The 27,403-nt window shown below is 39.4% G+C and overlaps 1 protein-coding gene across 15 annotated transcripts in view; it reads right to left on the bottom strand.

The window, feature by feature from the left end:
- Window positions 1-27,269, bottom strand: part of C2CD5 (C2 calcium dependent domain containing 5) — a 73,488-nt gene extending 46,219 nt beyond the window's left edge. For 5 of the 15 annotated variants that reach the window (XM_074826398.1, XM_074826400.1, XM_074826402.1 and 2 more), the window contains exons 1-8: window positions 27,047-27,269; window positions 18,833-18,919; window positions 16,860-17,031; window positions 14,336-14,431; window positions 13,644-13,799; window positions 9,066-9,264; window positions 7,409-7,533; window positions 848-933 (exon numbers count right to left, since the gene is read on the bottom strand). In XM_074826398.1, coding sequence (XP_074682499.1) covers window positions 848-933; window positions 7,409-7,533; window positions 9,066-9,264; window positions 13,644-13,799; window positions 14,336-14,431; window positions 16,860-17,031; window positions 18,833-18,919; window positions 27,047-27,136 — 1,011 coding nt within the window. In that variant the 5' untranslated portion in view covers window positions 27,137-27,269. Of the gene's footprint in view, window positions 1-847; window positions 934-3,296; window positions 3,492-6,278; window positions 6,431-7,408; window positions 7,534-9,065; window positions 9,265-13,643; window positions 13,800-14,335; window positions 14,432-16,859; window positions 17,032-18,832; window positions 18,920-27,046 lie in introns of those variants that run through there. The other 10 variants (XM_074826397.1, XM_074826399.1, XM_074826401.1 and 7 more) reach the window with 3 other exon arrangements.
- Between the last annotated feature and the right edge of the window lie 134 nt (window positions 27,270-27,403).

The following is a 27,403-nucleotide window of genomic DNA, read 5'->3' as shown; positions in this document are numbered from 1 at the left end:
TAGGTGATTTTGTTTTCAACAAACGTATATGCTCTATGTAAGGAGTTCAGGTAGTCAGAAATTGTAATTAAACTAGAATTTATTTATGAATAGGAAAACTTTCACATTTCTTCCACCAAGACACCTCACTAATAACATTTTGACAAAAGCAGTATATATTCTACAAAAAAAAGTTGCAAGGACTCATTCCAAAATTTAAACAAATAATTAAAAACACTATTGTTATTATACAGTCTATTCAGCATAATAACAGATGGCATTTTTAGTCCTACAGAGGTTCTTCAAAAAGCTGTAAATCTATAAAGCCCTTTTATTGCTTGGGAAGTAAGTGGTGTAGGTTTAAGTTACCATTTTTTAAAGGCTTCACACACACCATTTCATGTAGTAGAACAAAGGCTAAATTACGCACCAACCCTTATTTTTCAAAACTGAAAGTTTTCGCAATTATAAATGGGATTTTCACCTGGGTTAAAGCTATTTCAATGTTTGTGAATTTGGCTTCTGTAAAAACTAAATATATGATGGTAGAGTATTAAATTTACACATGCATCAGTAACTTACAGAGACCAAATAGCAGTAATTTTTGCTATAACTGTTTCTTGTAACGCCAATTGTAATCACTTGACTGCTGTGCACATTACAGTTACTTGCTCCACTTTTCTTAATGCTTTAGTAATATATTAAAATTTAAATAATTTGTGTTTAAAACGGCTATTAAACATTCAACACATGCAATAAGTTTTCAGACCTAAAAATTACACGGATTTTTAAATAGCAACAGGAAACACTTACTACAAGCTAAATTTTAAATTTAGCAAATCAGAAATATAAGTATAAAATGCCTTACCCTTTGCTCCAGAGCTGACTGAGTCTGTTGTCTTAAAAGAGTTTTAAATGGCCCCCCTTCTTTTCCAGCACTCCCACTGCCCATTCCTGAAGAGTATCAGTACAAATGACATCGAGAAACATGTATTAGAATTCGTAATCAAACTTTTACTTAAAAATTGAGAACAGTCAAATTATCCCCATAATTCTAATTTTCAGAAAAAAAAAATGCTGAGCATCAGTTTAATTTGGCTTTGGGGCAGGGTATTTTGGGGTCTGGTTTTCACATGACTAGCAGCGGACTTTTTTAGCATTTGGACAAAACTGCTCTTATCCAAGATCTTTTTCTGCTGTCAATCTGAATTTAAAAAAAAAACTTTAAAATGCAGACTTAAAGATCTGGGCTTGCAGGTCTTCCTACAACATATAACTTTTTTTTTTCCGTTCTACTATTGGGAGTTCTGCCTATCTTTTTTGCTTTTCACAGGAAGTTTCTACATAATTGGATTTTCAGCCCTTATCAAAAAGGGATGCAAAGTCACCATTAAATTCACACTGTTGAAAGACCCCTTTCTGCCAGAGTACTCTATAGCCAAGTATCTCTCTCTACGATCATTATCAGTTTTAAAAAAAAAAAGTAATAAAAATTTGGCTTTCTGAGAGTTTCAGAGTAACTAAATCACCTTTCCTAATCACTGGGAGAAGACTGTACACATAATTACAGCAGTAACAATATAATGCATGATTGGGACCAAAAAGAAAATTGCAAAGGCAATGCAGGTCATTTGATTTGAAATATGAACTCTGAAAAAAAAAAAAATTTCTTTATGCAATGAAATATTCACTCATCTGATCCATTCAAATAAGCTAAGGACTACTGCTCAGCATTTAAAATTGCCACACTTATTTGATTACTATGTTTGTACACACATAACCTGCAGATTATCTGTAAATGAAAATAAGAAATAAACTCAAATTTTGCATAATATGGGTAAATCTCTCTTTCTTTCTTTCATATATTTTACTCCTGTCCCCCAATACAGGAGCTTTTCTGAAGAGATGGAAAGTTTATCAGATACTCAAATATCTGCTATTGAATTATCTGTTATCAAGGAACTGTACTCCTAATTGAGTGTGTCAAGATGCAGGTTATATGTATGACAGTAAGTTATTTGCTCTATGGTTAGAAATCACAAATGGTTAGAAATCACAAAAGTAAAAAATAAACACATACCAAGATTGTGTTTTTCCTAAAGTAAACACAATGCTGGTGAATCAGATTTTCTTGGTAATATTTCATGCCTAAAAACATACTATCATTGGTATTTCTTGTATCTAAAACCATCAGTGCTAACTTGACAAAGCAAAAATAAACACCTAAATTATATAGGAAAGCACAGGATAAAGAACAAAAAAAGTGTCAGGAGCAGGGTGAAATACAAACACCACAGTGCAAACAGTTATGAATGAAGCCAAGGTTTTCTTTTACAGACTTTATAACTAATTTAACATAATAATTCCTTGCTAGTTTCCTTTTTGTTCTGATCAAGCATCTATAAACATGAACTAGATTGTACATATACATCAAAGTGCAGTTATTTGTTTTAACCAAAGACTGGGAGATTTGGAAATAACACTGGACTTAATAACGTATGTTAATTCATTCCTAACACTTCCAAAAATTACTAGGCTATCATTACCATATAACACTATAATTTTTAACAAATATTTTTAGCTGTTCTTGGATAAGGAAACAAAAATATTAGTATCTGTATAGTCCCATTAAACAATATTAAATTGCTTTTACTATTTGGCATTGATTCTAAACATCATTGTCAGGGACTATACAATATTAAATACAGACAAACATAGCATAAATACTGGACATGAAACAAACTCAAAAAATACAAAATAATCAAAATAGTTTCTACAGAAAAAGTCAGTAATATCAACTATTTGATTTAAATCTATGAAAATAATGCATGTCAGTGAAATGGAAAAGGAGGCAGTACAAATAAAAAGTTTGTACGGGTTTTGTTTAAAAGATTAATTTAAAGAGGCAGAGTTGCTAGCCATCTGATAGCCATTATTTCAATAAATTATGAATGAATTAATGAGCGAGTGCTTGTTCCATGCAAAATATAGAAACAACAAAGTGAAGGGAATGAGGGGGATTAAAAAAAAGTTAGTTATTTTAGTTCAATTACCAAAGGAAATTTTGCGAGAGAAAAGGAGAAAGTTCTGTAGCATATACTACATGTGTTTCAAATGCTCTAAGTTGTGAAGCTGTTTCAAGCTTCTGGGGCAGAGGTGAGAGATGGTATGAATAGTCATGTAGCCAGCAGTTTTCAGAGGCTAACTGAACAAAAACATAGCGTTATAGAAGGCTGTGTGTTAAATGCCCCCCATATCAAATAACAACAACGTTTTCTTAAAAGTTTGTTTAAAAGGCCATAATAGATTGATCCTACCAGAAGCAGCCAGAAGCAGCTCTTCAGTGAAAGAAACACTTTTCCTCAGAACAACTGGGCTGACATGGCTAGAGTGTAGAGGGTTAAGGCTAGACCCCGAGAGGAGAAGACAGGACTTTTTAAGATGTGGGGAATCACAAGAGAGTGTAGGGGAGCTGGGAAACAGGAAAATCCTAGGTCCCTGTGGGGAAGGTGCTGTGGAGGAAAGTAATAGAGACAAAGAGATGTAGATTCAGAAGATGACTAACGAAACGAAGGAAATCAAAATGAAGCTTTTTTTTTCTCCAAATGAACCAGCACTTACTGCTAAATTATTTCTCAACATACAAAGAAATGGAATGACAATATAGCTCCACAATGTGAATGAGAGGCATGTTCTTAAAAATAATGACCTGATTAACTTTATTTTGAAATTATTTTTTTTAAAAGCCATAATAATCTAACACTTATTTGCAATTTTACACAAAAGTTAGTAACAAATACTATGGAGTAAAGGCTAAATAACACAGTCTTCTCACACTCTTAATCTGATTACTTTTATTATTTAGGTATAAAAAGTTATTTTCCAAGGAAGTCATGGATTTTTTTTTATTTTTAGAGTCATAAATCTTGTAGAATTCTAAGTTCCCACAAAGAAAAGGAGTTCCCACCTTCTCAATTTCCTCCAAACATATACTATGTCACATCAAAATATATTACCTGATGAAAATATGTCATGCTTTTTGTCAGCCTCATATTCTTTTAATTTGCGGTGGCATAAAATATATCACTGTTCACAAAAGAAGTCTAACTTCAAACCAAACCAAACTTTCTCAGCACAGAATAATTTCCCCTCATATTTAGACCAGATATAGACCAGAATGGATAACACAATCACAACTGTATTTTATAAAAGAAATTGAGGTAATATTCTCCTGATATGGAGCTACTGAAAACTGGATGCTTAAGCAGATCGAAGTTTCAAGCTCCTCTATTTAGTTATTCGTATTGTGAAATTGTGGTATCTGCGCTTTTTCCAGGTTAGTCTCCACCTCAAACACATGAACACACTAGTTACCTGACTGAGAAGTAAAGAGGAATATAATGTACTGCAGAAACATCAGAAAATACGTCATTTTTCACATCAGCCAATATGAGTACTGGGTATTTAAAATTTGATAATGTTTAATGTGTCACATGAGATGTTTGCATTTTTTTGCCTTTCTTTTTTTTTTTTAAACACTAACATCACCAACTTTCACAATGAAATATTCCAACTTAATTTTTGGTAAAAGGTAAAACAAACAACTCAAGAGATACTGTCCTTTTAAGTTATTAATATTCAAAATCTAGTATGTCACACCAAGATACATAATTTTTAAATGCAACCAGCAAATCCTTTTAAGACTAGTTTCAGTAGCAAAGTTAAAAGCTACTAAAAAGTCAGTGCTAGTGAGCAAAAGTATGCCCACTGCTAGCTTTAATACTAAAGAGATAGCTAAAAAATATCTTTATATACTAGAAAAATCCCTAAAAGTAAGAGGTACCAATTACACAATCTGTTTCAGTTCTGAATGAACTGACTAAAGACAAGAGGGCCCATCCATTGTACGTAACATTGCCACGAATCACGTAAGATTGCTGCTTCAAAAACTTGACAAATTCACAGTGAGCTGCCACCTTCATAAATTAAGAACATATACATCTATAAAGATGACCATCTATGTTACACAACATGCTCCTTATGATGGAAAATCTGATCAAAAGGAACACGTTTTCAAATATTCAGTAAACCAAACACATGAATTTGTGGTTCTCCTACGTAATAAACATCCAGTTATATTTGTAGGTCCTTTAAACAAGTGACCACCATAGATTATCCACAAACAGTCATTGTTTATACAAAAGGACAAAAAAAAAGTGGGAATTTGTTTGTTTGTTTAAAAACAGGACAGAAGATAGTACTAAGAAAGACAGTTGCCTAATTGGGAACATTTTTTAACAGGTATCTAAGGAATAAACTGGGTAAAATATTTAATGTATCTACATTTGAATGCAACATTTAACTTATCTGCTTGGAAAAATTCTTGAAAGGGGTGGTATCAAGTAAAGCTGAATCAACTAATTTAATATGCTTAAAAATTGCCTAAAATAGTCTAGATTAGATGGAGACAAGAATGTTCTGAGCTTCAAATACAATTTAAAACACTATTTAAAAAGCAACCGAACTTTTATAAACAATTCTGCAAAATATCTTGCCCTACAGTAGCAAAACTCGGGGCATTGGTCACATAATGGGAGAATAAACAGGCAATAATTCTTTGAGTTATGTTGACATCGTTACTGACATGATTTTAACCACAGACTAAAAAATAAGGAGGGAGGAAACACCAAGTTGAAGAAATTACAACAGACCAATGGAGAAAGAAAAATGCTTTTTGAAGATGGCTGGAGTATAATTCAACTTACTTTCAAAATGTATACTGTGTATGTAAAGCCAGTTCCATATACCGAGGATAATAAAAAGACAGCAGCTGTTACATTTCTAGCATTGCATTGGTAAAAAGGAGTCAAAAATCACAGAGAAATTTAGACAATATACTTACAGCACAACACATAAGGCTTGAAAACTACATAGTTTTAGTAACACTGTCCTTAACATATTGTGGTGAGAAATGTACTCCCATGATTTGTAATATGAAATGGAGGAAATAAGAAAAAGGCAATTACTTACGACTCCCTTAATGCTCTGAGATGTTTTATTTCAACTTGAATACATTTGTGTTACAAATGTCATTTTAATGTTATCCAGAATAGTGGAAATATAGGCAGGATTTATATTTTCACCCTACAGAAACCCTTTCAAGCTTGAGGGGTGCTATCTGAAGTCTCCAATTTCCAAATCATTTTGGTAACTTAAATGTCAAAAAGCAAAAAAGGGGTTGAATGAAAATATAAAAAGAGAAACACAAATTAAACAAAAAGTGGGTGGAAGCGCCTTACCAGTTTTGGGTGTCAAACTCAAATCTGTGTCAGAAGAAGAGGACTGTCGACTGTAGGACTTGGAAGGTGAAAAGGAATAGGTTTGGTTTTTCAGAGGGGTGGAGGGTCCTGATGAATGAGTATTGGGATTGGGATCTTCATTGAAGGGAATCCTGCCAGAAGAAGGTGGAAACATATTCAGTAATCCTGTGCCAAAGGACCTGGCTGACAGCAGCATGATCCAAACACCAGGATGGGACTGGGGCAGGGCCAGCAGCTATTCCTTAGGTGCGAGACTGGGGATGAGGCCAGAGGCAAAGAAATGCTGTTTTACCCATTCAGCATTCTACAGATAGATGCTGATAATCTACAATGAAACAATTAACCTAAATGAAAGGCATGAGATGTGACAAAAAAATTATATATATGCAAAAGAAAAAATTCAAAACAGTTTATGGCTTAAAAATCTCGTCAAATACACAACGCTTTGAGTTAGTTCAATAAATAAAAAATGATTTCAAATTATATTTGTGTTTATACATATTCATACATTTATGTATATACACACATATGCATTTTAAAGAAAAAAAAAATGTTTCCTTATCCTATAGCATCAGCAGCATGCCACAGCTAAAAACAGAGCAAAGAGGAGAACCTTTATGGGAACAACTATATTGACAAACAGTTCACTTATGCACAGATTGACTTACCTGCTTTCTAAAACCATCTCTTCCACAAATGGCACATACCCTTCCTATAGTAATTTTAAAACCTAAATACCGTATCTGAATTATGCTTGAAAGCAATTATGAACTCCAATCAAAATATAATTTCCTCCAATGACTGTAAAATAGTGAATGTTCCCCAGATACATCAACTTATTTTTACTTAATTTCTTAGGAAATAAGCATGTTAAAAAGAAGAGTGTGGCTTTGTGGAAGAGACTCCAATGCACTTTCAAGAAACTACTGCCTTTCTTTCAGCAGCTGCACACAGAGTAGTTCTTCACTGACAATAGAAGATGTCTCCATGAGAAAATGAAGGAGAAAAGATGGGTGGTACCTGCCTACACTGCCTGCCTGCCTGCACTTTGCGACCACTGTGCCTGTGGCCTGCCTCTCCCCAGCTCTTGAGTCTGAGCAGTCTCGTACCAGTGTAGATGAGAGTGGGAACAGACACAGAGAAGTTCTGAGTAAGTCGTGAGCCAGTAGCAGTGTGAATTGGGCTGTTGTGAGTCGAGCGGCATCCATGGCTTGGCGGATGAACCAGCGGAGACCTGAGAGAATTTGCAGCCAAGGTGGAAGAAAAGAAAACAATACATACAAACAGGTTGCAAAGTTATGTTATAAATGATTTCAGGGAAGTTTAGCTAGAGGAGATCTCTTACTTAAGCAGACTCTAAGAATTTAAATTCCTAGCATGCAAGAGTCCAGATGAAATAAAAAGAGAGAAAGGAACAGCTTAAGCACTAGCTTGTGAATGCATAATTGATTCTTTGGCAACAGGGCATCAAGTTAGTAAAGTCAAGAATAAAAAGTATTAGTTGATTTTGCTGGCTTTGAGAAACACGCCCACTTTTTGGACTGAGGGACAATGATTCTGACAATATCCACCACCAAGCTGAACATGGATTATTTGTGGGGTGCAATTTCCACATTTTGCTTCAGAGTGAAAGCTATTGATTTGAATGCTTTTTACGTTGGTAGTTACCAGGTCCACCTTTTTTTTTTTTATCACCACTGTTATTTTATGCTGCATTGTATCCAGAAGCTCTTTTGAGGGCAAATTTTTAAAATTAAGACAAGTTAAACAAGCTATGATTTGAAATAGAAACCAGTAATTTTGAGAAGTCAGAGCATACTGATGCCTGCACAACAAAAATGCCTAATTACTATTGTAATGACACAACAGTTCAAGTTAAAGAAAATGGCTAATTCAATTAATATCTCTGGAAACACAGCATAAGTAGTATACTTTGATGCTTTTTCCTTCCAGAAATTGGATGGCTCTACCAAACAGAAAATAACTAATTTCTCCAAGCAACAGAGTAATAACAATTTGAAGAAGACTGTAAGTATTTTTGTAAGCCCATTAAAAAAAATTGCATTCAAACCGTGTCTGGCGCTGTAGTAGATGTAACAAAGATCAAGAAATTCTACCTCTCATCATAAAAAATCTTCTCTGCAAGTACAATGTTTAACTCTACGTATTTTGCAATAGCCCTGCTTGTTTTGCAACAGTAAAAAGCAAAGCACACAAGAAAAGACGAGAGTACTTCAGGATCATTCCCTAAATCACTGACTGAACTGTCTGAATTCAAAATTTATCTTTTCTTATATGCTCAGCATAAACACTTTCTGAATTCAAAATTTATCTTTTCTTATATGCTTATCATAAATGCTCAAACCTGACTGTACCAAACTTGGAAAATCTTGAACAGAAGGTATATCATAAGAAGCCATCGCAAAAATGTTTGTACAATAAACACAGAGTCAAAGCAGAACTGACTATTAGTTAGGAAACTGGTGGATCATAACCCAAGGATATGTAATACCGTTGCTATATAAATTCAAAAAAGTCGTATTAAGTAAGGATTACCACTCCAGCTTCTAAAGAAATAACATAAGTAATCCAACCCAAAACATTTCAAAATTGAGGGATATAAACTGAATTGCAGACAAATAAAACTACAAAAGAAAAATAAATTCTGGGGAAAAAAAGAAATCACACCGGTTATGTAAAACTGAATGAGTATGAAAAGAAGAGAGATGAAACTTGTTTCCCTACAAACTATTAATTCATACTTACTCCTTCATTTCTTTGGATGGGGAGTTACATGCAGGTAAAAATGCTGATGTGTTACTTATTTTATCCAACGTGCAGGCTGTTCCTATGGCTCGCACTACTAGTCCAGACTCTCCCTCCAAATCAAAACACTGCAAGTAACCAACAACAGCATTTCCTCTCATTTCAAGCACCTTCAAGCCAATCTTCCTTTGCAATTCACCTACAAAACAAAAGGCAAAGAGTTCATAATTGCAATGAACCTTCCTTATTCTCCTTTGTGGTCCTTGGACTCTGCTTTTGGAACTGTCAACCAAGTCATTAAACAGGTAATAAAACCAACCTTACATAATTGTGCCAAGCAGCTGGTCACAATCTCTGCCTCCTGTAACATAGTATCCTCTAACATAGTATGATATTCATGATTTGCACAGCTTTTTTCCTTTTTTTCTCCAAATCTATTCTGATTGCCAAAACAACATGTTATTTCAGAGAAGTTTTTCTCCGGTTTTTGTTTTCATTAGTTTTGACCTTTTTTAACTAGAGAAAGAGATGGTCAAGATGTGCGCTGAAACATGTAAGTTTCTAAATACTCCTTCATACAGTTCAGAACAATGCGACATCTTTGAAATCCATATGGATAGGCATCTATGATTTTTTATTTACAAACTTATTTAAGCATATTTGTGTGGGGTTTGTGTGTGTGGTGGGGGTTTTTGGTAGTGGGGAGAGTACAGCAGTGGCCCCTGCAAGAAGCTTCTCGAAGGTCCCCAGGCTCCAAGTTGGAGCTGACTGTCAGGGTTTGAGCCCTGAGGGCAACTGAGGACCACAATGCTGTTCACTCACTCCTTCCCCCCCAGCTCTGGGAAGGAGAAAATGAAGCAAAAGGCTCAGGAATCGAGACAAAGACAAGGAGGGATGACTTACCCATTACCTTCATGGGCAAAAGGCAGCCTCTTTAGGGGAAAAAAAAAGAACATCACTAATTCAAACACTAACAAAAACAAGACTTAACAAACAGCATTACCACATCTTAAAAACACCTTCTCCCACCCCTCCCTTCTTCCCAGGCTCAGTTTTGTTCCCTATATCTCTACCTCCTCCCCTCAGCAGCACAGGGGCAGGGAATGGGTGGCACAGTCAGTCCCACCGCTCCTTCCTCCAAGCATGGGGGGAAGCACTCCACTGCATTCTTCCCCTATTCCATGTGATTCCCCTCTCACAGGAGACAGTCCTCCACAAACTTTCTCCATTGTGAGTCCTTCCTATGGGATGCATTCCTCCCAAGGTGCTCCAGCGTAGGTCACCTCAACATGCTGCAGTCCTCCCAGCACCAAACTACTAGAGCAGGGGCTTCTCCCTGCAAAATCTTGACCTTCTTCGGGTGCAGCTGCCTGTTCCAGTGTGGCGTCCTCCACCGGCTGCAAGTCAGCATCTGCTCCATCAGTGACCTCCATGGGCTGCAGAGGCAGAGCCTGCCCTCTCACGACATGATACAGGGGGGTCTCTACTCCAGCACATCTTGCTCCCTTCTCCTCCTTCCTTCCACTGACCTCAGTGTTCACGTAGGTGTCCTTCTCCTAACTTCTCCTCACAACTCCCAACCCCCTCCCAGGTTCCCCTTCTTAAATACATTATTGCAGAGGTGCAGCAGTCATCGCTAATTGGCTCGGCCTTGGCTGGAGGCGGGTCCAACCTGGAGCTGCAGGGCACTTCTCACAAGGGCCACCCCTGTAGCCCCCTCCCCTGCTACCAAAAACCATACTACAAAAACCCAGCACACTCCCTCTGGTTAAGGCCGATCCAATTAGCAATGGTGACCATGCCTCTGTGATAACATATTTAGGAGTGGGAACACCTATGCAAACACTGAGGTCAGTGGAAGAAAGCAGGAGGAGGAGAAGGAGGAGGAATGGGGGGAGGTGTGCCAGATCAGAGACACCCCCCCTGCAGCCTGTGGCAAGAGGACAGGCTGTGCCCCTGCAGCCCATGGAGGTCACCAGTGGAGCAGATGCCAACATGCAGCCCATGGAGAACCCCATGCTGGAGCAGGTGGCTGTGCCCAAAGAAGGCTGGGACTCTGTGGGAAGAAGCCCCCACTACTGTAGTTTGTTGCTGAGAGGACTGCAATACACAGCAGGGACCCGCACTGGAGCAGTTCGGGAAGAGCTGCAGCCTGTAGGAGAGACTCACGCTGGAGAAAGTTCATGGAGGACTGTCTCTTCTGAGAGGGACCCCATGCTGGAGCAGGGGAAGAGTGTAGGGAGTCCTGCTGAGGAGGAAGGAGTGGCAAAAACAATGGGTGATGAACTGACCACAACCCCCAGCCCCTGCCCCGCTACACCACTGGAGGGGAGGAGGTAGAGAAATCAGGAACAAAGCTGAGCCTGGGAAGAAGGGAGGGGTGGAGAGAAGGTGTTTTAAGATGTGGTTGTACTTCTCACTGTTCTAGTCTGATTGTTAAGTTGGTGGTGGTGGTGTGTGAATTAAATTGCTCTTTTTCTTCCCCTAAGGAGTCTTGTCTTTTGCCAGTGACCATAATGGGTGAGTCATTCCCTCCCTGTTCTTGTCTCAATTCCAGAGCCTTTTGTTTTATTTTCTCTTTCCCATCCCAGAGGCGGAAGGAGTAGGCAAGTGGCTGCATGGTCCTCAGTTGCCCTCTGGGCTCAAACCATGACAATATTGCAACCTAATTCATACTTTTTGCTCTTTTTAAATTAATAGTGTTTAATATGGCAGCCTCATCTACAAAACGTAACACCAAATAAACAAAACACAATACTACATATGCATGCACTCTCCCACTGCAAACAAAAGACTGCCACTTCTCTCTTAGCTGCACACAAAGACTGAAAGACTGCAACTATAAGACACTGGTGTGCCATAGATGCTTACTTAGCAGGATGCTTTAAAAAAAAAGTTCATTGATCTATGCAGCTAGATAGCCTTAGTAATACTAGGTGGAAAATATCATCTCTCTTCTGATGAAAATGAAAGATTTCCAAAATCCTCTGTTAACAAACTGGAAAAAACCTGTCACAGAGGATAACCTAACAGTCCTGAAGTCAGTGATGTTAGGAAATCAAATGGAATGAAATGAGCACTACAGATATCTAGAAGCTTGGTTTTAAACTTACAGTTCTTACCGTAAACTTCTTAACAGAGGCTGAAATTATGCCTTTGGTGGTCCTGAAAAATCTCTAAGTTTGAGGCAGATCATTCAAGCTTTTAGCTGAGTGAAAATTGCTAAGGATTCCACTGAAGCCAAGGTTGACAATGAATTCTTTTCTACATATACATCACAATATGACAGAGATCTATGAAACAGCCTGGGTCATTCTCAGAAGTTACAGATTTCTTCAGGATTCTTTAGGTGTGGCCACCAGTAACAATGATTGCAATGTGAAGCATTATATTACACCACATGAAACGGTATTGCTATGAGGTCTTTTGGGTTTTTTCCTCTTAATCACTGCCACGAATAAAAATATTAATAAAATCTAGCAGAATAGTTCCACATGTGCTACTTTATCCACTTCCACTATTTATGCAAGGCAAGAGATATGCAAATGTTAATCCTGCAAACTGACATACCAGGAAAGCTATATTAAAAACCTCATAAAAAGTGAATTCATGTCCGTTTTGACAATATTGTTTTTTCACATTTTTCCTCAAAACATGATGGCTCTCCTAATGAAGATACTGAGTAACATCTCCATGATCTCTTTTATGTTACTCCACTTACTAAAGATCTCCATACATGCTTGCAAAACCCAACTCACTTCTATCTTCCTTAAAATTAAAACACAGCTGTATCTACAAGAAACCTGTCAACATTAAGAGCCCATTAGAGAACTGAAACAACCACCTATCACTCTAGTGGCTATTTTTCATAATTTATTTGTATTCCTTACACCTTTAATATTGTCACTTCTATCAACTAATTTTCTCTTGTCTTAGTGTACAAGTACTCTAGAGTAGGGGTGTTCTGTTCTGGAGGCACTGAAACAGGAGGACCTTGGTTCACAACTGCTGTTTGTAAGAATCAGTAACACACACACAAAAAAAAAATCTGTGCAAATACTTGATACTGTGGAGACATCAACTGACTTTTATCACTGGTCTCTCCAGTAACTGCAGGTATGTCCTGCAGAATTGATGCAAGGCAATACAGAAGTATGCTTGAGAAACAATGAACCAATCTTGACTTTGAAAAGACAGGATGAGTAAGATAAGTATTAATACATGCTGTATCTGAAATGGTGTATATTTGTTCACATACTTTGAAATAGTTCAAAGAGGGTGGAGTAGTTTGTTATTTTAATTGCTCCAGGCAAAATTCTAGTAATAGTCCTCATATGGGTTAACATCTTCAATAATGTTCCACAGGTGTCTTTGACCTTGCTAAAAACAACCAACAAATTAGACAGCAGCATGGCCTCACCATATGGGCACTCAATTAGGATAATAGAAACTTCAGAAACAGAAGACACTGAAAAAACAAACATAACACATACCAAAAATCACATACAATCTTGTCTTAAGCAAATCACTTATTTAAATGGTGAATATTTTTAAAAGCAGCAATAACCATTTTTATACCTGACATGAGTGAAATAAGTCTTTGTCTAGCCTCATTCGATGCCCTTGGTGTACGAATTCGGTCTATCCACTGGTATTCTGGGTCTTCATTAACTACAAGTTCTTCCACAAATCCATGAATTATTACTGCTCTGTAACACTTAGGAATAGATGTAGCTGTTAAAAAAAATATATATAAAAGATGTAAGACATGAGTCTGTGAGCCAAGAATTCAAAAAAAACAGAAAATTACACATAAGTGATGTGAACGATATCATGAAGTAATCCACATGATTTTCTGTTAAAATGTGGACATACCCAAGCAGTTTTGTTCTGGGAGACCCTGGAACAACAGTTCAGTATATTAGTTACAACATGTTCCATTATGAAAACTTTTCACTTTGTGCCTCTAACAGGATATGCACCCAAAATAACACAATGAGAGTACGCACAGGCACTGAAATGCAACTTAAGAAAGATAAGGACAGGAAAAATCAGTTATTTACATGGTTTTAAAATATGAACAGTAAAAATTTATTTTTTAAAAAAGCAAACTACATAATTTTCTGCATTTGCTACTGGCTTCAATGTAATATCCACTAGGCTTAAGCAATGAGCTGGTGAAAGAAGGGAAACTGACAGAATAGGTAAAGAAAGAAAAAAAGGGGCAGGCAAAAAGTTTCTGTTCAAATAAACTTTTTTCCTCTACTTACTGCAAAAAAACTTGACTCCACAGGATGACTGTCTAAATCTGTTTAAATCATTGAAGAGATCTACTTTCACCACCACATTGATCTCCCCACGTATACCTATCAATAAAAAAATATAAAAAATGAGAAGCTGTATCAGAAACAAATACAAAACTAGCCATAGTAATTATTCCCTATTACTAGTAATTAATGCACTTTCTATTACCAATGAATTAGCTTTTCTGCAAAGAATGTACTATAACACCCTGCTAGAACCATTCAGTTCAACTGGCAGTTCACATGTCAATTCTAGCCTGGGCCAGAGGAGCTGGAAGACATTTCCTTGTCTCTCAGGTCTCCTGCAGAGACACCATCTCCGAGGAAGTTTCTAGTTCTGCCAAGCCTTTGAGGCTGAAGTTTTGCAAGCAACAGTTGTCAAATACCGGCTGCATCAAACAGGACTTTAGAAGAAAGATGGGATTGGAAAAAGAGAAGCCATCAGCTTCCCGATACTGCAGTGGCCTCTGCTGCAGTATGCAAGTGCTCTCTCTACTCCTTTGCCCTGTACCATCAATGCAGCAAGGGTATAAAACCAGTATGTAAGTATTGTGACTGTCCCAAGATATCCTTAGCACACAAGGTTGGATATACTATATGGAAATATTTTCTCAACAGACAACCATTCCTTCTTGATTTTTCTCTTTCCTGTGCTGAGCTTTTTCTTCTTTTTCCCCACCAAGTAACAAATTCATTTCACAAATTATTAAGTTCTGACATAGTGAGGACTAAACTTCTTGATGAGTCTGATCCCTAGTGTCTTCAGAAGCCTTTATCACGTAAGTATATGACACTCAAACAAAAGCATTTGTTATGTAGATTGACTCTGACATTATTGCATTAAAGTCACTTAAGTCTATCTTCCAAAATGCCAGTAGAAAGAAGCCTTCAGTTACTGTAACAGCAAGTGCCTCAGGTTCCTATACTTTTCACAAATAATCATGTTGAGGTAAAAAAAAAATTCTTAATAAAAAATTTATAAACATTATATTGATTTTTTTTAAGGAAGCATCAATTACTGTTCGCCAAGGATCAAGATAAATAAAATCTACTGATATGAGCATGAAAATACAAGAATTCTGATTTTATTTAAATAGAAAAAAAAGCTGTGAAATACTAAAAGATCTACAAAAGTATTGAAAAAGCGAATTCTCTCTGACATAAAAGTTGTATACACCCTGAGACAAGTGTTCACCTAATTTTACTTCAAAAGAAAACGTACAACTGGAAAATGTGAATAGGACAAGTAAGAAAAATACATGTGGTATTTCTCAAAAAACTTCTTCAATATAACTTTTAAATGTAAAAAATACTTTGCATTAGTTATGATGATCATCTAGTAAATACCATCAATTATTTCCCAACAATGATTTATAATTAGCTTTTAACAGGTGTCCTGGTTTGAACTGGGCCATAGCCAATCACCACACAGCCAGTCACTTAGGTTCCCCAATCCACCCGGGTGAAATAGGGGATGGACAAAAAAAGAAAATTTGTAGGTTGAATTAAAAAAAAAAACAGTTTAGTGATAGTAACAAAACAACAGTAACAACAGTAAGTCCAAACAGGTAATAGACAATGCAGTTGCTCAACACCTGGTGACCGGTAAGCAGCCCGTCCCCAGCAGCGATCCCGACCACACCAGAAATCCCACTGCACTGACCGGAAAACGGAACTGAGAGAGCACGTGTCTCCTTTATACACTGAGCATGATGTCACATGGCATGGAATACTCCAGTAACCGATCCGGGCCCAGCCCTCTAGCTATGCTCCCTCTCAGCCCAAGGAAAGCTAATTCATCCTGGCTGAAACCAGGACATTAGGTCATTTAATTGACACAGGATAATGAGCAAGGGTGGTAATGACAACCACACAGGTGTTCTGCAATAAGGTATTGAAGCAGCAAGCTAATTGCTGTAAACTGACCTTGACTTTCTGGGACAAAAGCTGCGTTTCATTAAAATCAAACCCAAAAGTATCATTAACTTCATTTTCTTGTACCTTCAAGATATTCTGATGAAATCTACCTAGCACTAAGAGTACTTTCTACAGGGAAAAGGAATTTCACCCTGTACTTTATGTTGAAGATAGGTCACATCCTGTCCCTCCATCTCATCATCCTAGGAAGGCACACCCCAAGTGACTTCAGCAAAAGCATATTCTTTTAGTAAACACATGGTAATTGGAAAAGTATGTTTGGGTCTTTTTCGTAAATTTGAATTTTGCAGTAACTATTTTAAACACCATGTGAAGATTTTTTCCACTTGTCACAAGTTCTATGGAAGACGTTCTGCCAAGCACTAGTCTGAGCTACTACATGAGAAATTTTCTCATACCAGAAATAAGGAAAAAAACACCAAAAAAGTAGCTTTCCAGTTCCCAAGACTAAAATTATTACAAATTTCTGAAGACAGTTTACAGAAATGAAGATTGTAAGAAGCAGATTACATCTCAAATATCATCGTTTTACTTCTAAATTAGCAAATCTTACCATGAATGGTGTCATAAATTGGAAACCATCCTGAAATAACTGTAGCTGCTTCACTATAGAGCAAAGGATCAATATCTATGTACACTTTGCCAATGGCATCATTAGCACTGTAGGTATCATGATCAAGAACTGTGATCTGGAGAGGCTCATCTTGTAGCTCTTCATCATCTACCTACAAACAAATATTAAGATGGAATCTGAGTATTTTTTAAAAATGCAGGGAAACACTGATGAAAAACAAATGCAAAAAAGGAGACAGTTATGTACAATGACCTGACACAGACAAATCTGTCATTTTGACTTCCTGTATCTAAACAACACATTCAACTTATTTTGATTTTACCCTTCAGACTGGTGAGATCCTGGAACCAGAGTAATCACTGGGAGAAAAACAGAGAGTCAAGATTACAGAGATTACACATTTTAAAATTCCACATGATGTAAGTCACATTCCCTAGATTGTCTACCCATCTCCACAATATACTTTTCATTAAAAAAAAAAAAAAAGAAAATTTAAGATAAAGCATCTCAGAGGACTATTATACTCTGAAGTTAGGATTATTGGTGCTCTCACCCTTCCACACTGGTCAGTGGCTTAAAAGAAATCAAGACACTGTAAAAATTCAGTATTTTCAGACATGTGCTTTCCTAAATAAATGCAATAATCCATATATACAAATATAGACATTCTACAGCTTTTTGTGTTGAATGTCACAAACTAAGGATCAGATTTGCTAAATGCAGTGGGATGACTCATGTAAGTGTTTGCAGAATTATAACATGTAGTCTTGCAAAAAGATCAAACTATACACACACACAATGTCTTAAGCAGTTAGTGTTTTTCCACCCTCTGAAACGCGGAATTCTTTTCTTTTCCCAATGTTGCTGTTTGGCTCTTTTCTTTCCCAAATCCATTTTTCCATGCAAAAAAGATAGAATTTTGAGATTTCTTTTATTGTAAAAAAACCCCCTCCATACAGATCAGCTCTTTCCCCTCCCCAAAAAATGACACCAGGAACTCAAAGATAAAAAAACTGATAGAATTTCAACACCACAAAGTACACTGAAGAGCACCAGGAACTCAAAGATAAAAAAACTTTCTTAATCAAGCATTCTGTATTGATTAACAACCTGCCTAACCTTACTATTTTATATTCGCTCTAAAATATTTCTAACATTAACAACTATTACATCACTTATTACATGTACATATATTTACAACCATGTTTATACTGTGATATTATCTTACAACACTATAAATGAACCAGTACTATATATTCCAATGTTTTAACAATTAATTTATTCTAAATACCATTACTTTTTAAAAAAAAAAAAGTTACCAGAAAAAGAGGAATATGTGAATACTTGTTCAGGGCATAATGTCAAAGGACATCAATGAATTAGACCTTGGAAGGCAACAAGCAATTACAGGAAAATGCTGAGTGCCCTCATTATTACATAAGGAAACAAAAAGAATGTCCGATAACTGTTGTCCAAGATCTTTGTTTTGTAATTTTCTCATAGGAATTCTCCATTTTCTTCTCTGTCAAATGCATTACTTTTTCAATCCAAAGTAACATTTCAAATACCAGTTAACTTTACTTACTCAAAATTACCCCTTTAAAAAAAAATACAAGCATACCCATACTGGTATCTGAAAGCCTAATCCATAATGCTATTTTTCCCCCACTTTCACCTCTGCCTTTTTTTTTTAGTATTACACAGAATAATATTTGAGCTGGCTCCAATCTGGCAAGCTTTTATCTTTAGAAACAGCCCTAAAAAGCCAAGGAGACCCCTTCAGCAAACAAGGCCTCACTGTAGATATGTTTGCTGAAAAGGCTTCATGTGTATTTAAACAGAAACACACTTCACTCCTCAAAACTCATTTTCTGCCTGAAATGAAATTATTTCATTAAGAGCATCTAAACCAGAGTGTCTACACAGATACAGGCAAACTCTTAAATACTTACTTCAAATTTGAACCACTCAGAATTCCACTGAGGATTAAGTGATTTGGGATACACATCTGTCTTAAATGTTGTATTTCCAAATTTTACCTAAAAATACAAGCATTCAATTACTCACAAGAAATATTAATAAATTTAGAAACTCATTAAATCTACACATGCAAGTAATTTCAAATACATATTTCAATAATATCAACAAATCCTTTTCAGTGAGTGGCTTTTTTAATTGATTTACATAAATCAGTAAGTAACTTTCCATGTATCAACACCACTTCCAATAAATATCTCTCTCCCACTATTAAAATTGTTTCTTTTCCTCCTCAATCACTTGAGGGGTAAAAATATCACTTATATTGGCTATCCAAAGTCACCTGGTATACTCTCTTTGTCTTCTGTTTAGAAATACTGTAAGTAAAAGTGTTCTGTCTAAATATTGATAGTTTATGTCCTATTACTGTTCTCTCTAGGGTTTCTAAATCAGCTTTATTGACAATTTATAAAAGAAATATAGAAATAAAATGGTAACATTGGTAAATTTATTTCTTAAATTTAAGAAGTCTCCCCAGCCCAGTTACACACCAGAAAAGAACTGAAGCCATCTCAGAATCACAGAATCACAGAATCAACTAGGTTGGAAAGGACCTTGAAGATCATCTAGTCCAACCATTAACCTAGCACTGCCAGTTCCCATCTACACCGTATCACCCAGCGCTATATCGACCCTACTCTTAAACACCTCCAGGGATGGGGATTCCACCACCTCCCTGGGCAATCCATTCCACTGCCTAATAACCCGTTCTGTAAAGAAATACTTCCTGACATCTAGTCTAATTAACTGCAATCTTGATATGCTGGACACATATCAGTAAATTCAGAGAAGCAAGGGGGAAGCACCTTACCAGTTTCTATTCCTTTCTTAAAATATTGAAAATTTCAGAAAGCATATAGACAAGAGGGTTACTTTTGGGACTACGTATCTATATACTACATATCCAGGGACTACATATCTATATATATCCCTGTCACCTCCAGTTACTGAAAATTAAATATTCTCCATACTTCTATTGATGAATGCACCTCTAACCACGTAATAGCCTATTTCAGGAATCTCCATTTGGTCTCCATAGGAGTCTATTTCAGGACGACCCCATTTGGGGATCTGTTGTGTGGGGGTTTTTTTAAAATAAAGAAAAGGTGATAATGAATTTCTGTGATGCTCCATACATCAAGAAACCATGCTGCACAATGCAAGAGCCTTTATTTCACTGCAGCTTTCATTCCAAACAATTTAGAAACACTCATAGTTCTCTGAATGTTGCCTCTCAAAATAATTAGTACTTCAACTCATACCAAGTACCCGATGGTACTTACAAATATCTAAAGTTATGTTTTTAAATTCATTCAAGATTCTTAAGAAAATAATGAGTGTGCTGATATTAAAAAAAAAACCCTTGCAGTTAAAAACAGTTGTGGATTTTGAATGCTGCTTTCTTTTTAAGAGTCTAAATGGATTTTGGAGACTAAATTTAGGCTTAGCTTCTGAAAACTGAATAGCAAGTTTTTGAACACTTTTGCTCAAGAAAGTATTCAGTAATATGGTGATTATTTTGCATAGGTGCATACCCCAACTTTAAAGAGATTCTGCACTTGCTTAAGTACACCTAGTTAATTTAAAAAGCTTAAAGCACTGCAGAACTGGACCGTGAGTTCACACTGAGCTCTGTATATATATAACCGTACATACCTCAGTCAACAGAACTCTGTACAGCATTTGTGACCAGAGAAATAAGTAAAAAACTAATGGGACCCCCCATTTGATTCAATGAACAGTAATGTTTTTCAAAAAGAAGTCACTTCAAAGTAAGCTTTAAAGTTAAAAGCCAGAGTTGAAGTTAAAAGCCAGAGTGTTATGAAAACACAGGACTAATAACCTTAGTGTATAAGCTATCTAGAAGGTGGATGCAGCCTATGTTCATACAGAAAACTAGCTGCACTGCCACTTCAAATGTGTATTCATCACACAAAGCAGTACAATAAAGTGACACTGACACTAGTTTTAACTACCTTATATACCAGAAGATGCCAAGATTCAACAGCCCAGAGCTCCACCCAACCTATTTAAAATGTTAATGTTATCTGGGGCATAAATTAGTTCCCCTGGAGCCCCAGGCAGCTATACCTAAACTTCTCCAGTAGTCAAGCTAGTTCATTAAAGCTAGTAGAGATAATCAAGCACTACACTCTGTCCAATGTACAAATTCACAAGCACAATTACAGAAGAAACCCCTCACCCTCTCGCCACCAGGCTTCTGCCTGGTAGGGGAGGGGACCTAAGAGATGGGGGAGACTGGAAACACGTAAGGAGGCATGAAAATCCTCTCCCGACCTCCCTCACCTTGCATAGTGCTCCTTCACAACAGATATGGGGCCCTGGAACTTGTGAATGAAGCAGAGAAGGATGAAGAAAATGAGTCAAACATGGAGGAAGATGAAGGTCTACCAAGGCCAGGTCGTTCTGGACCAGGTATTAAAACCAATTCTAAAAAGAACCACAGGACGGTCATTGTAGTGTGTGACTCCATTCTGAGGGGTGTCAAAGGCCCAATACGCAGACCAGACCCTCTTCATAGGGAAGTCTGCTGCCTTCCTGGGGCCCGGGTAAAGCACTTCACAGCAAAACTCCCCACTCTAGTGAGACCCAAGGACTACTGCCCTCTCTTGGTTTTTCAGGTGGGTAGTGACAGTATTACCAGGAGAAGTCCTAAATCAATGAAGAGAGATTTCAGGGCCTTGGGGAAACTGGTTAAGGGGTCAGGGGCACTAATAGTGTTCTCCTCCATCCCTTCAGCTGCAGGGATGGATGAAGAAGATTACAGGAGAACTCAACAGATGAACTTGTGACTCTGAGACTGGTGTTACCAGCAGGGCTTTGGATTTTTCAATCATGGGTTGGCATACAGGGCACCAGACCTTTTGGCATTAGATGGAATGCATCTGTCCCAGAGGGGGAAAAGGATCTTGGGGCAGGAGTTAGCTGGGCTCATTGACAGAGCTTTAAACTAGATTTGAAGGGAGAAGGGGACAAAACTGGAACTCCCAGATATAAGCCCCAGGGTAGATTACCAGAGTTTGTGGGCTGTTGTGCCAGCGACGACCCTCACCCCGCCATCTCAGCGGAGGCAAGGGATAGGGACTCGCAGCACAACAAAGATGCAAGGGATATGGATGGATCAGTATCTGTGGTAACACCTGTGAAAGGTCAGGGTGGAATTAGGACCTCTAAATGCAAAAAGGTGCTGGGGACATCAGCCCATCTGAAGTGTATCTGAAGTGCATCTATACCAATGCACACAGCATGGGTAACAAACAGGAGGAGCTTGAAGCCATGATGCAACAGGAGAATTATGATGTAGTGGCTATAACAGAAACATGGTGGGATGTCTCCCATGACTGGAGTGTGCCAATTGATGGCTACAAGCTCTTTAGAAGGGATAGACAAGGAAGGAGAGGCAGCGGGGTGGCGCTGTATGTTAGGGACTGTTATGATTGCTTCGAGCTAGTGAAGACAGGGTGGAGTGTCTTTGTGTTAGAATCAGGAGGAAGGCCAACAGGGCAGATGTTGTAGTGGGAGTCTACTATAGGCCACCTAACCAGAACAGAGAGGTGGATGAAATATCTATGGGCACTTAGGAGAAATCTCATGATCACTTGCCCTTGTTCTTGTGGGAGACTTTAACTTCCCAGACATCTGCTGGAAATACAACACAGCAGAGCAGGACCAGTCCCGGAGATTCCTGGAATGTGTGGAAGGTAACTTCCTGATGCAACTCGTGAGAGAACCGACCAGAGAAGGTGCCCTGCTGGATCTCCTCTTTGTGAACAGAGAAGGACTGGTGGATGATGTGGCGGTTGGAGGCCAATTAGGGCACAGCAATCATGAAATAACAGAGTTCTCTATTCTTAGGGAGGACAGGAGAGAGGGCAGCAGAACTGCCATCCTGGACTTCCAAAGGACTGACTTTGATTTGTTTAGGCACCTGCTCGACAGGATCCCTTGGGAGACGGTCCTGAAGGGTATAGGGGTCCAAGAAGGCTGGGCACTCTTTGAGAAGGAAGTCTTAATGGCACAGGAGCAGGCTGTCCCCAGGTGCTGAAAGAAAAGCCGGCACCAGAGAAAACCACCCTGGCTAAACAGGGAGCTTTGGCTGCAACTCAAGGAGAAAAGGGGAGTTTACAGCCTTTGGAAGAAAGGGCTAGCCACTCACAGTGATTACAAAGAGGCTGTGAGGCTATGCAGGGCGGAAATCAGGAGGTCTAAAGCCCAGCTAGAAATTAATCTGGCTTCAGCAGTCAAGGATAACAAGAAATGTTTCTATAAGTTTGTCAACAGCAAAAGAAAGACCAGGGAGAGCCTCCATCCCCTACCAGACATGGGAGGAAACATGGCAATGAGTGATGAGGAAAAGGTTGAGGTGCTTAATGCCTTCTTTGCCTCAATCTTTAATAGCAAGACTAGTTGTATTGAGGGAATCCAGCCTCCTCAGTCAGAAGACAGAGACTGGGAGAACGATCCCCCCACAATCCAGGAGGAGATAGTCAGTGACCTACTGCATCACACAGACATACACAAGTCTATGGGACCGGACAGGATACACCCGAGGGTGCTGAAGGAGCTGGCTGGGGTGCTTGCCAAGCCGCTTTCCATCATTTACCAGCAGTCCTGGCTGACCAGGGAGGTCCCGACAGATTGGAAATTTGCCAATGTGACACCCATCTATAAGAAGGGTCAGAAGGATGATCCAGGAAATTACAGGCCTGTCAGCTTGACTTCGGTGCCCGGGAAGCTGATGAAGCAGCTCATCCTGAGTACCATCACATAACACATGCGGGACAACCAGATGATCAGGCCCAGTCAGGATGGGTTTATGAAAGGCAGGTCCTGCTTGACAAACCTGATCTCCTTCTACGACAGAGCAACCCCCCCATTGGATGAGGGAAAGGCTGTGGATGTTGTCTACCTTGACTTTAGCAAGGCCTTTGACCCCGTTTCCCACAGCATTCTCCTGGCAAAACTGGCTGCTCGAGGCTTGGATGGGCACAACGCCTCGCTGGGTAAAAAACTGGCTGGATGGTTGGGCCCAAAGAGTTAAATCCAGTTAGCGGCCGGTCATGAGTGGTGGCCCCCAGGGCTCAGTTTTGGGGCCACTCCTGTTTAACATCTTTATTGATGACCTAGACAAGGGGATAGAGTGCACCCTCAGTTTGCAGACAACACCAAGTTGGGTGGGAGTGTTGATCGGCTCGAGGGTAGGGAGGCTCTGCAGAGAGATCTGGACAGGCTGGAGCGATGGGCTAAGGCCAACTGTATGAGCTTAAATAAGGCCAAATGCCGGGTGCTGCACTTCAGCCACAACAACCCCCAGCAGCGCTACAGGCTTGGGGAGGAGTGGCTGGAGAGCTGCCAGTCAGAGAGGGACCTGGGGGTGTTGATTGACAGCCGGCTAAACATGAGCCAGCAGTGTGCCCAGGTGGCCAAGAAGGCCAATAGCATCCTGGCTTGTATCAGAAATAGCGTGGCCAGCAGGGACAGGGAAGGGATCTTACACCTGTACTCGGCCCTGGTGAGGTCACACCTCAATTACTGTGTTCAGTTTTGGGCCCCTCACTACAAAAAGGACATTGAATTACTCGAGTGTGTCCAGAGAAGGGCAACGAAGCTGGTGAAGGGCCTGGAGCACATGTCGTACGAGGAGCGGCTGAGGGAACTGGGGTTGTTTAGTCTGGAGAAGAGGAGGCTGAGGGGAGACCTCATCACCCTCTACAACTACCTGAAAGGAGGTTGCAGAGAGCTGGGGATGAGTCTCTTTAACCAAGTAATAAGCAACAGGACAAGAGGTAATGGCCTCAAGTTGCGCCAGGGAAGGTTTAGACTGGATATTAGGAAGTATTTCTTTACAGAACGGGTTGTTAGGCATTGGAATGGGCTGCCCAGGGAGGTGGTGGAGTCCCCATCCCTGGAGGTGTTTAAGAGTAGGGTCGACATAGCGCTGAGGGATATGGTGCAGTTGGAAACTGTCAGTGTTATGTTAACGGTTGGACTAGATGATCTTCAAGGTCTTTTCCAACCTAGATGATTCTGTAAAATTGTGCTAATTTGCTCCAGATCACACGTCCAAGTTATGCATAACCTGAGCCAAGTTAAGAGCTCTAAAGGTCTTTTTTCATTTTCTTTTCTAATTCTAATTTATATTAGAAAATTTAACAGGGAAATTAAAGGCTAGAAATCAACTAATACCTTAACATTACTTCAGCTTTTGATTTTTAAGTCAAAGTGTTTTGTAAAGGTTTTCAGTAACCTTACACTGAAAAATAAAACAACTCTTTCAAGCTCAATTTATTTTGACATAAATCTCACCTGCTGCCTTGCCCAGTCCACATGTGGAAAGGGCAGTTCCCACAGTCCTTATAAGTAACAGTCCTAAAACCAAGGCCCCATCTACGTATTTCTTTAGCCTTATTTGTGCCAAGGCATTCATGAACTGCACATTAAGCCAGCAAAGCAAATTGATCTTTATGAAAAAAAATATTCTCCTTTTTTGCTAAGCCTGTCTTTAACCAGATGAATTTCCAAACCTATTTTGCTACACCACGACTCAGCAGCAGGGATGGCACAGATGGATTAGGGTTGGGAACAAGTGACCAACACTAGAGGAGCTGTTTCTCCTCAAGGCAGCATAAAAGCACACCAAATGAAATTCATCAGGGAACTATATTTCCTACTCCTGTTTTCCCTGTCTCCTAGTAGCACGCATCAAGTTGCTGTAGGCTGTCTATTAATCAAATTTAAAACTACAAGATAAATGTTTATAAATCAAAAGTTGACTGATGAAACATCTGAAAGCAAACACTGAAATATTAAGTTAAATGATTGCCATTCATGTAATAAAATAGAACAGTGTACTATTTCAACTCCATTGAAAAGCACATAAGAAATAAATTTTCACTTTATTACTAATTTACTGTCCCACTAAGCAATGCACTTAGTGTCTAATGTCAATCAAATTTTTAAGCACCAAACCAAATCAGGACTTATATACCCAAAATCTGTTTTGATATTATGAGACTTTTCAATTTATACAGTTCTAGAAAGACATTCTGTCTTCCTACCTTTCTCCCAGTACTGTGCCAACCTCAATTACTATTTTGGTACTAGCACGCATTTACATAGCATTCCATTTTTAAACACCTCTTTGCTTTTTCTGAGAGTATGATTTCTGAATCGATGGAATGTTACTAAAATAAGTTCTAGTTATTCATACTGGAAATAATGAATCATAAAACAGAAGGATCATGTCAACCTATTTTATAACCTCTTCCTGCAAAACACCCTATATATTGCTTGTTAACTATATGATTGTAAAGAAGGTTGAGGTAAGGTACTTTTGGTGTGATAAAGTGATTTGTGCATGTAAACAATGCGTCCAATAAAAATCCTCTTCTAAAGTATTTTAGTATTCCAGATACTTTAAATAGAAATATGAATATTGGCCTTAAAAGTAAAGCCTGTATAACTCTGCGCTTCATATATTCAGAGATACAAATGACTTAAACACGCTTTCACTACCTCTCCATCCTGCTTACAACACGTCTACCGATCCCCGAATGGACTCCATTTGGCTGCCATACCAACAAGCGCCATTCATTAACAACCCTCAGCTAAGAGAAATTGAAAAAGAGCAGAGTACTTCTAAAACGTCAGTCAAGTTCTACAAGGCTGTCAGCTAAAAATCAAGCGTAAACCAGACACTGCTTTAGAAACATCCCCGCGGACACGGGCTGCGGGCGCTCCTTGACGTTTCCGCAGCCCCCCTGCAGGCTCGCTCGCCCGCCGGGCGCTGGCCGGGGCCGGCCCACCCTCCCCGAGCCGAAGCCTGAGGCCAACAGAATGGCTCCCCGCCCCAGCCCAGCGGGGAGGGCCGCGGCCGGCAGCGTCCCAGGCAGCGCTCCGCGGCGGCGGACGTGACGGCAGCGGTACTATCACCGCGTCGCGGCCGGCGGGAGCTCCCGCGCCCGGGGAGCGCCGCAGCGGAACCCAGCAGGTGCCTCAGCCGCGCGGGCCCGGCAGCAGGTGCGCGGGCGCCAGGCGCCAGCCGGCGGGGCTCCCCTTCTTCCCTCCCCGCCTGCCCCGGGGCGCAGCGCCCCTCCCCTCGGGCAGACCTCCACAAAGGCGTCAGTCAGGTCACTGGCGCGGTCCATCACCGGCAAATGGCGCCCTGCCACAATTTTGACCTTCAGCTTTCCCGGCATCTTCCTTCTTCTCCTCCTCCTCCTCCTCCTCCTCCCCCTCCCACGGGCTGCAGGGAGAAAACAACAGCTCGCGTCCCATGGAGCGGAACGGCACAGGGCGGGAGGGGGGTGGCGGGGGAGCGGGCGCACATGCGCCGCGGCAAGCACCGGTCTGCGGCTGCGTGCCCGTGCCCGTGCCCGTCGCCGGGACCCGTTTGCGTCGGGGAGGGAGCGGCCGTTGGGCGCATGCGCATGCTGGGTCACCGCCGCAAGCGGCTGATAAGGCGG

This window comes from Strix aluco, chromosome 5 (assembly GCF_031877795.1).
Source record: "Strix aluco isolate bStrAlu1 chromosome 5, bStrAlu1.hap1, whole genome shotgun sequence".
NCBI lineage: Eukaryota > Metazoa > Chordata > Aves > Strigiformes > Strigidae > Strix > Strix aluco.
The sequence above is the reverse complement of the archived record's forward strand: the minus strand, read 5'-3'. Positions and strand labels throughout refer to the sequence as shown.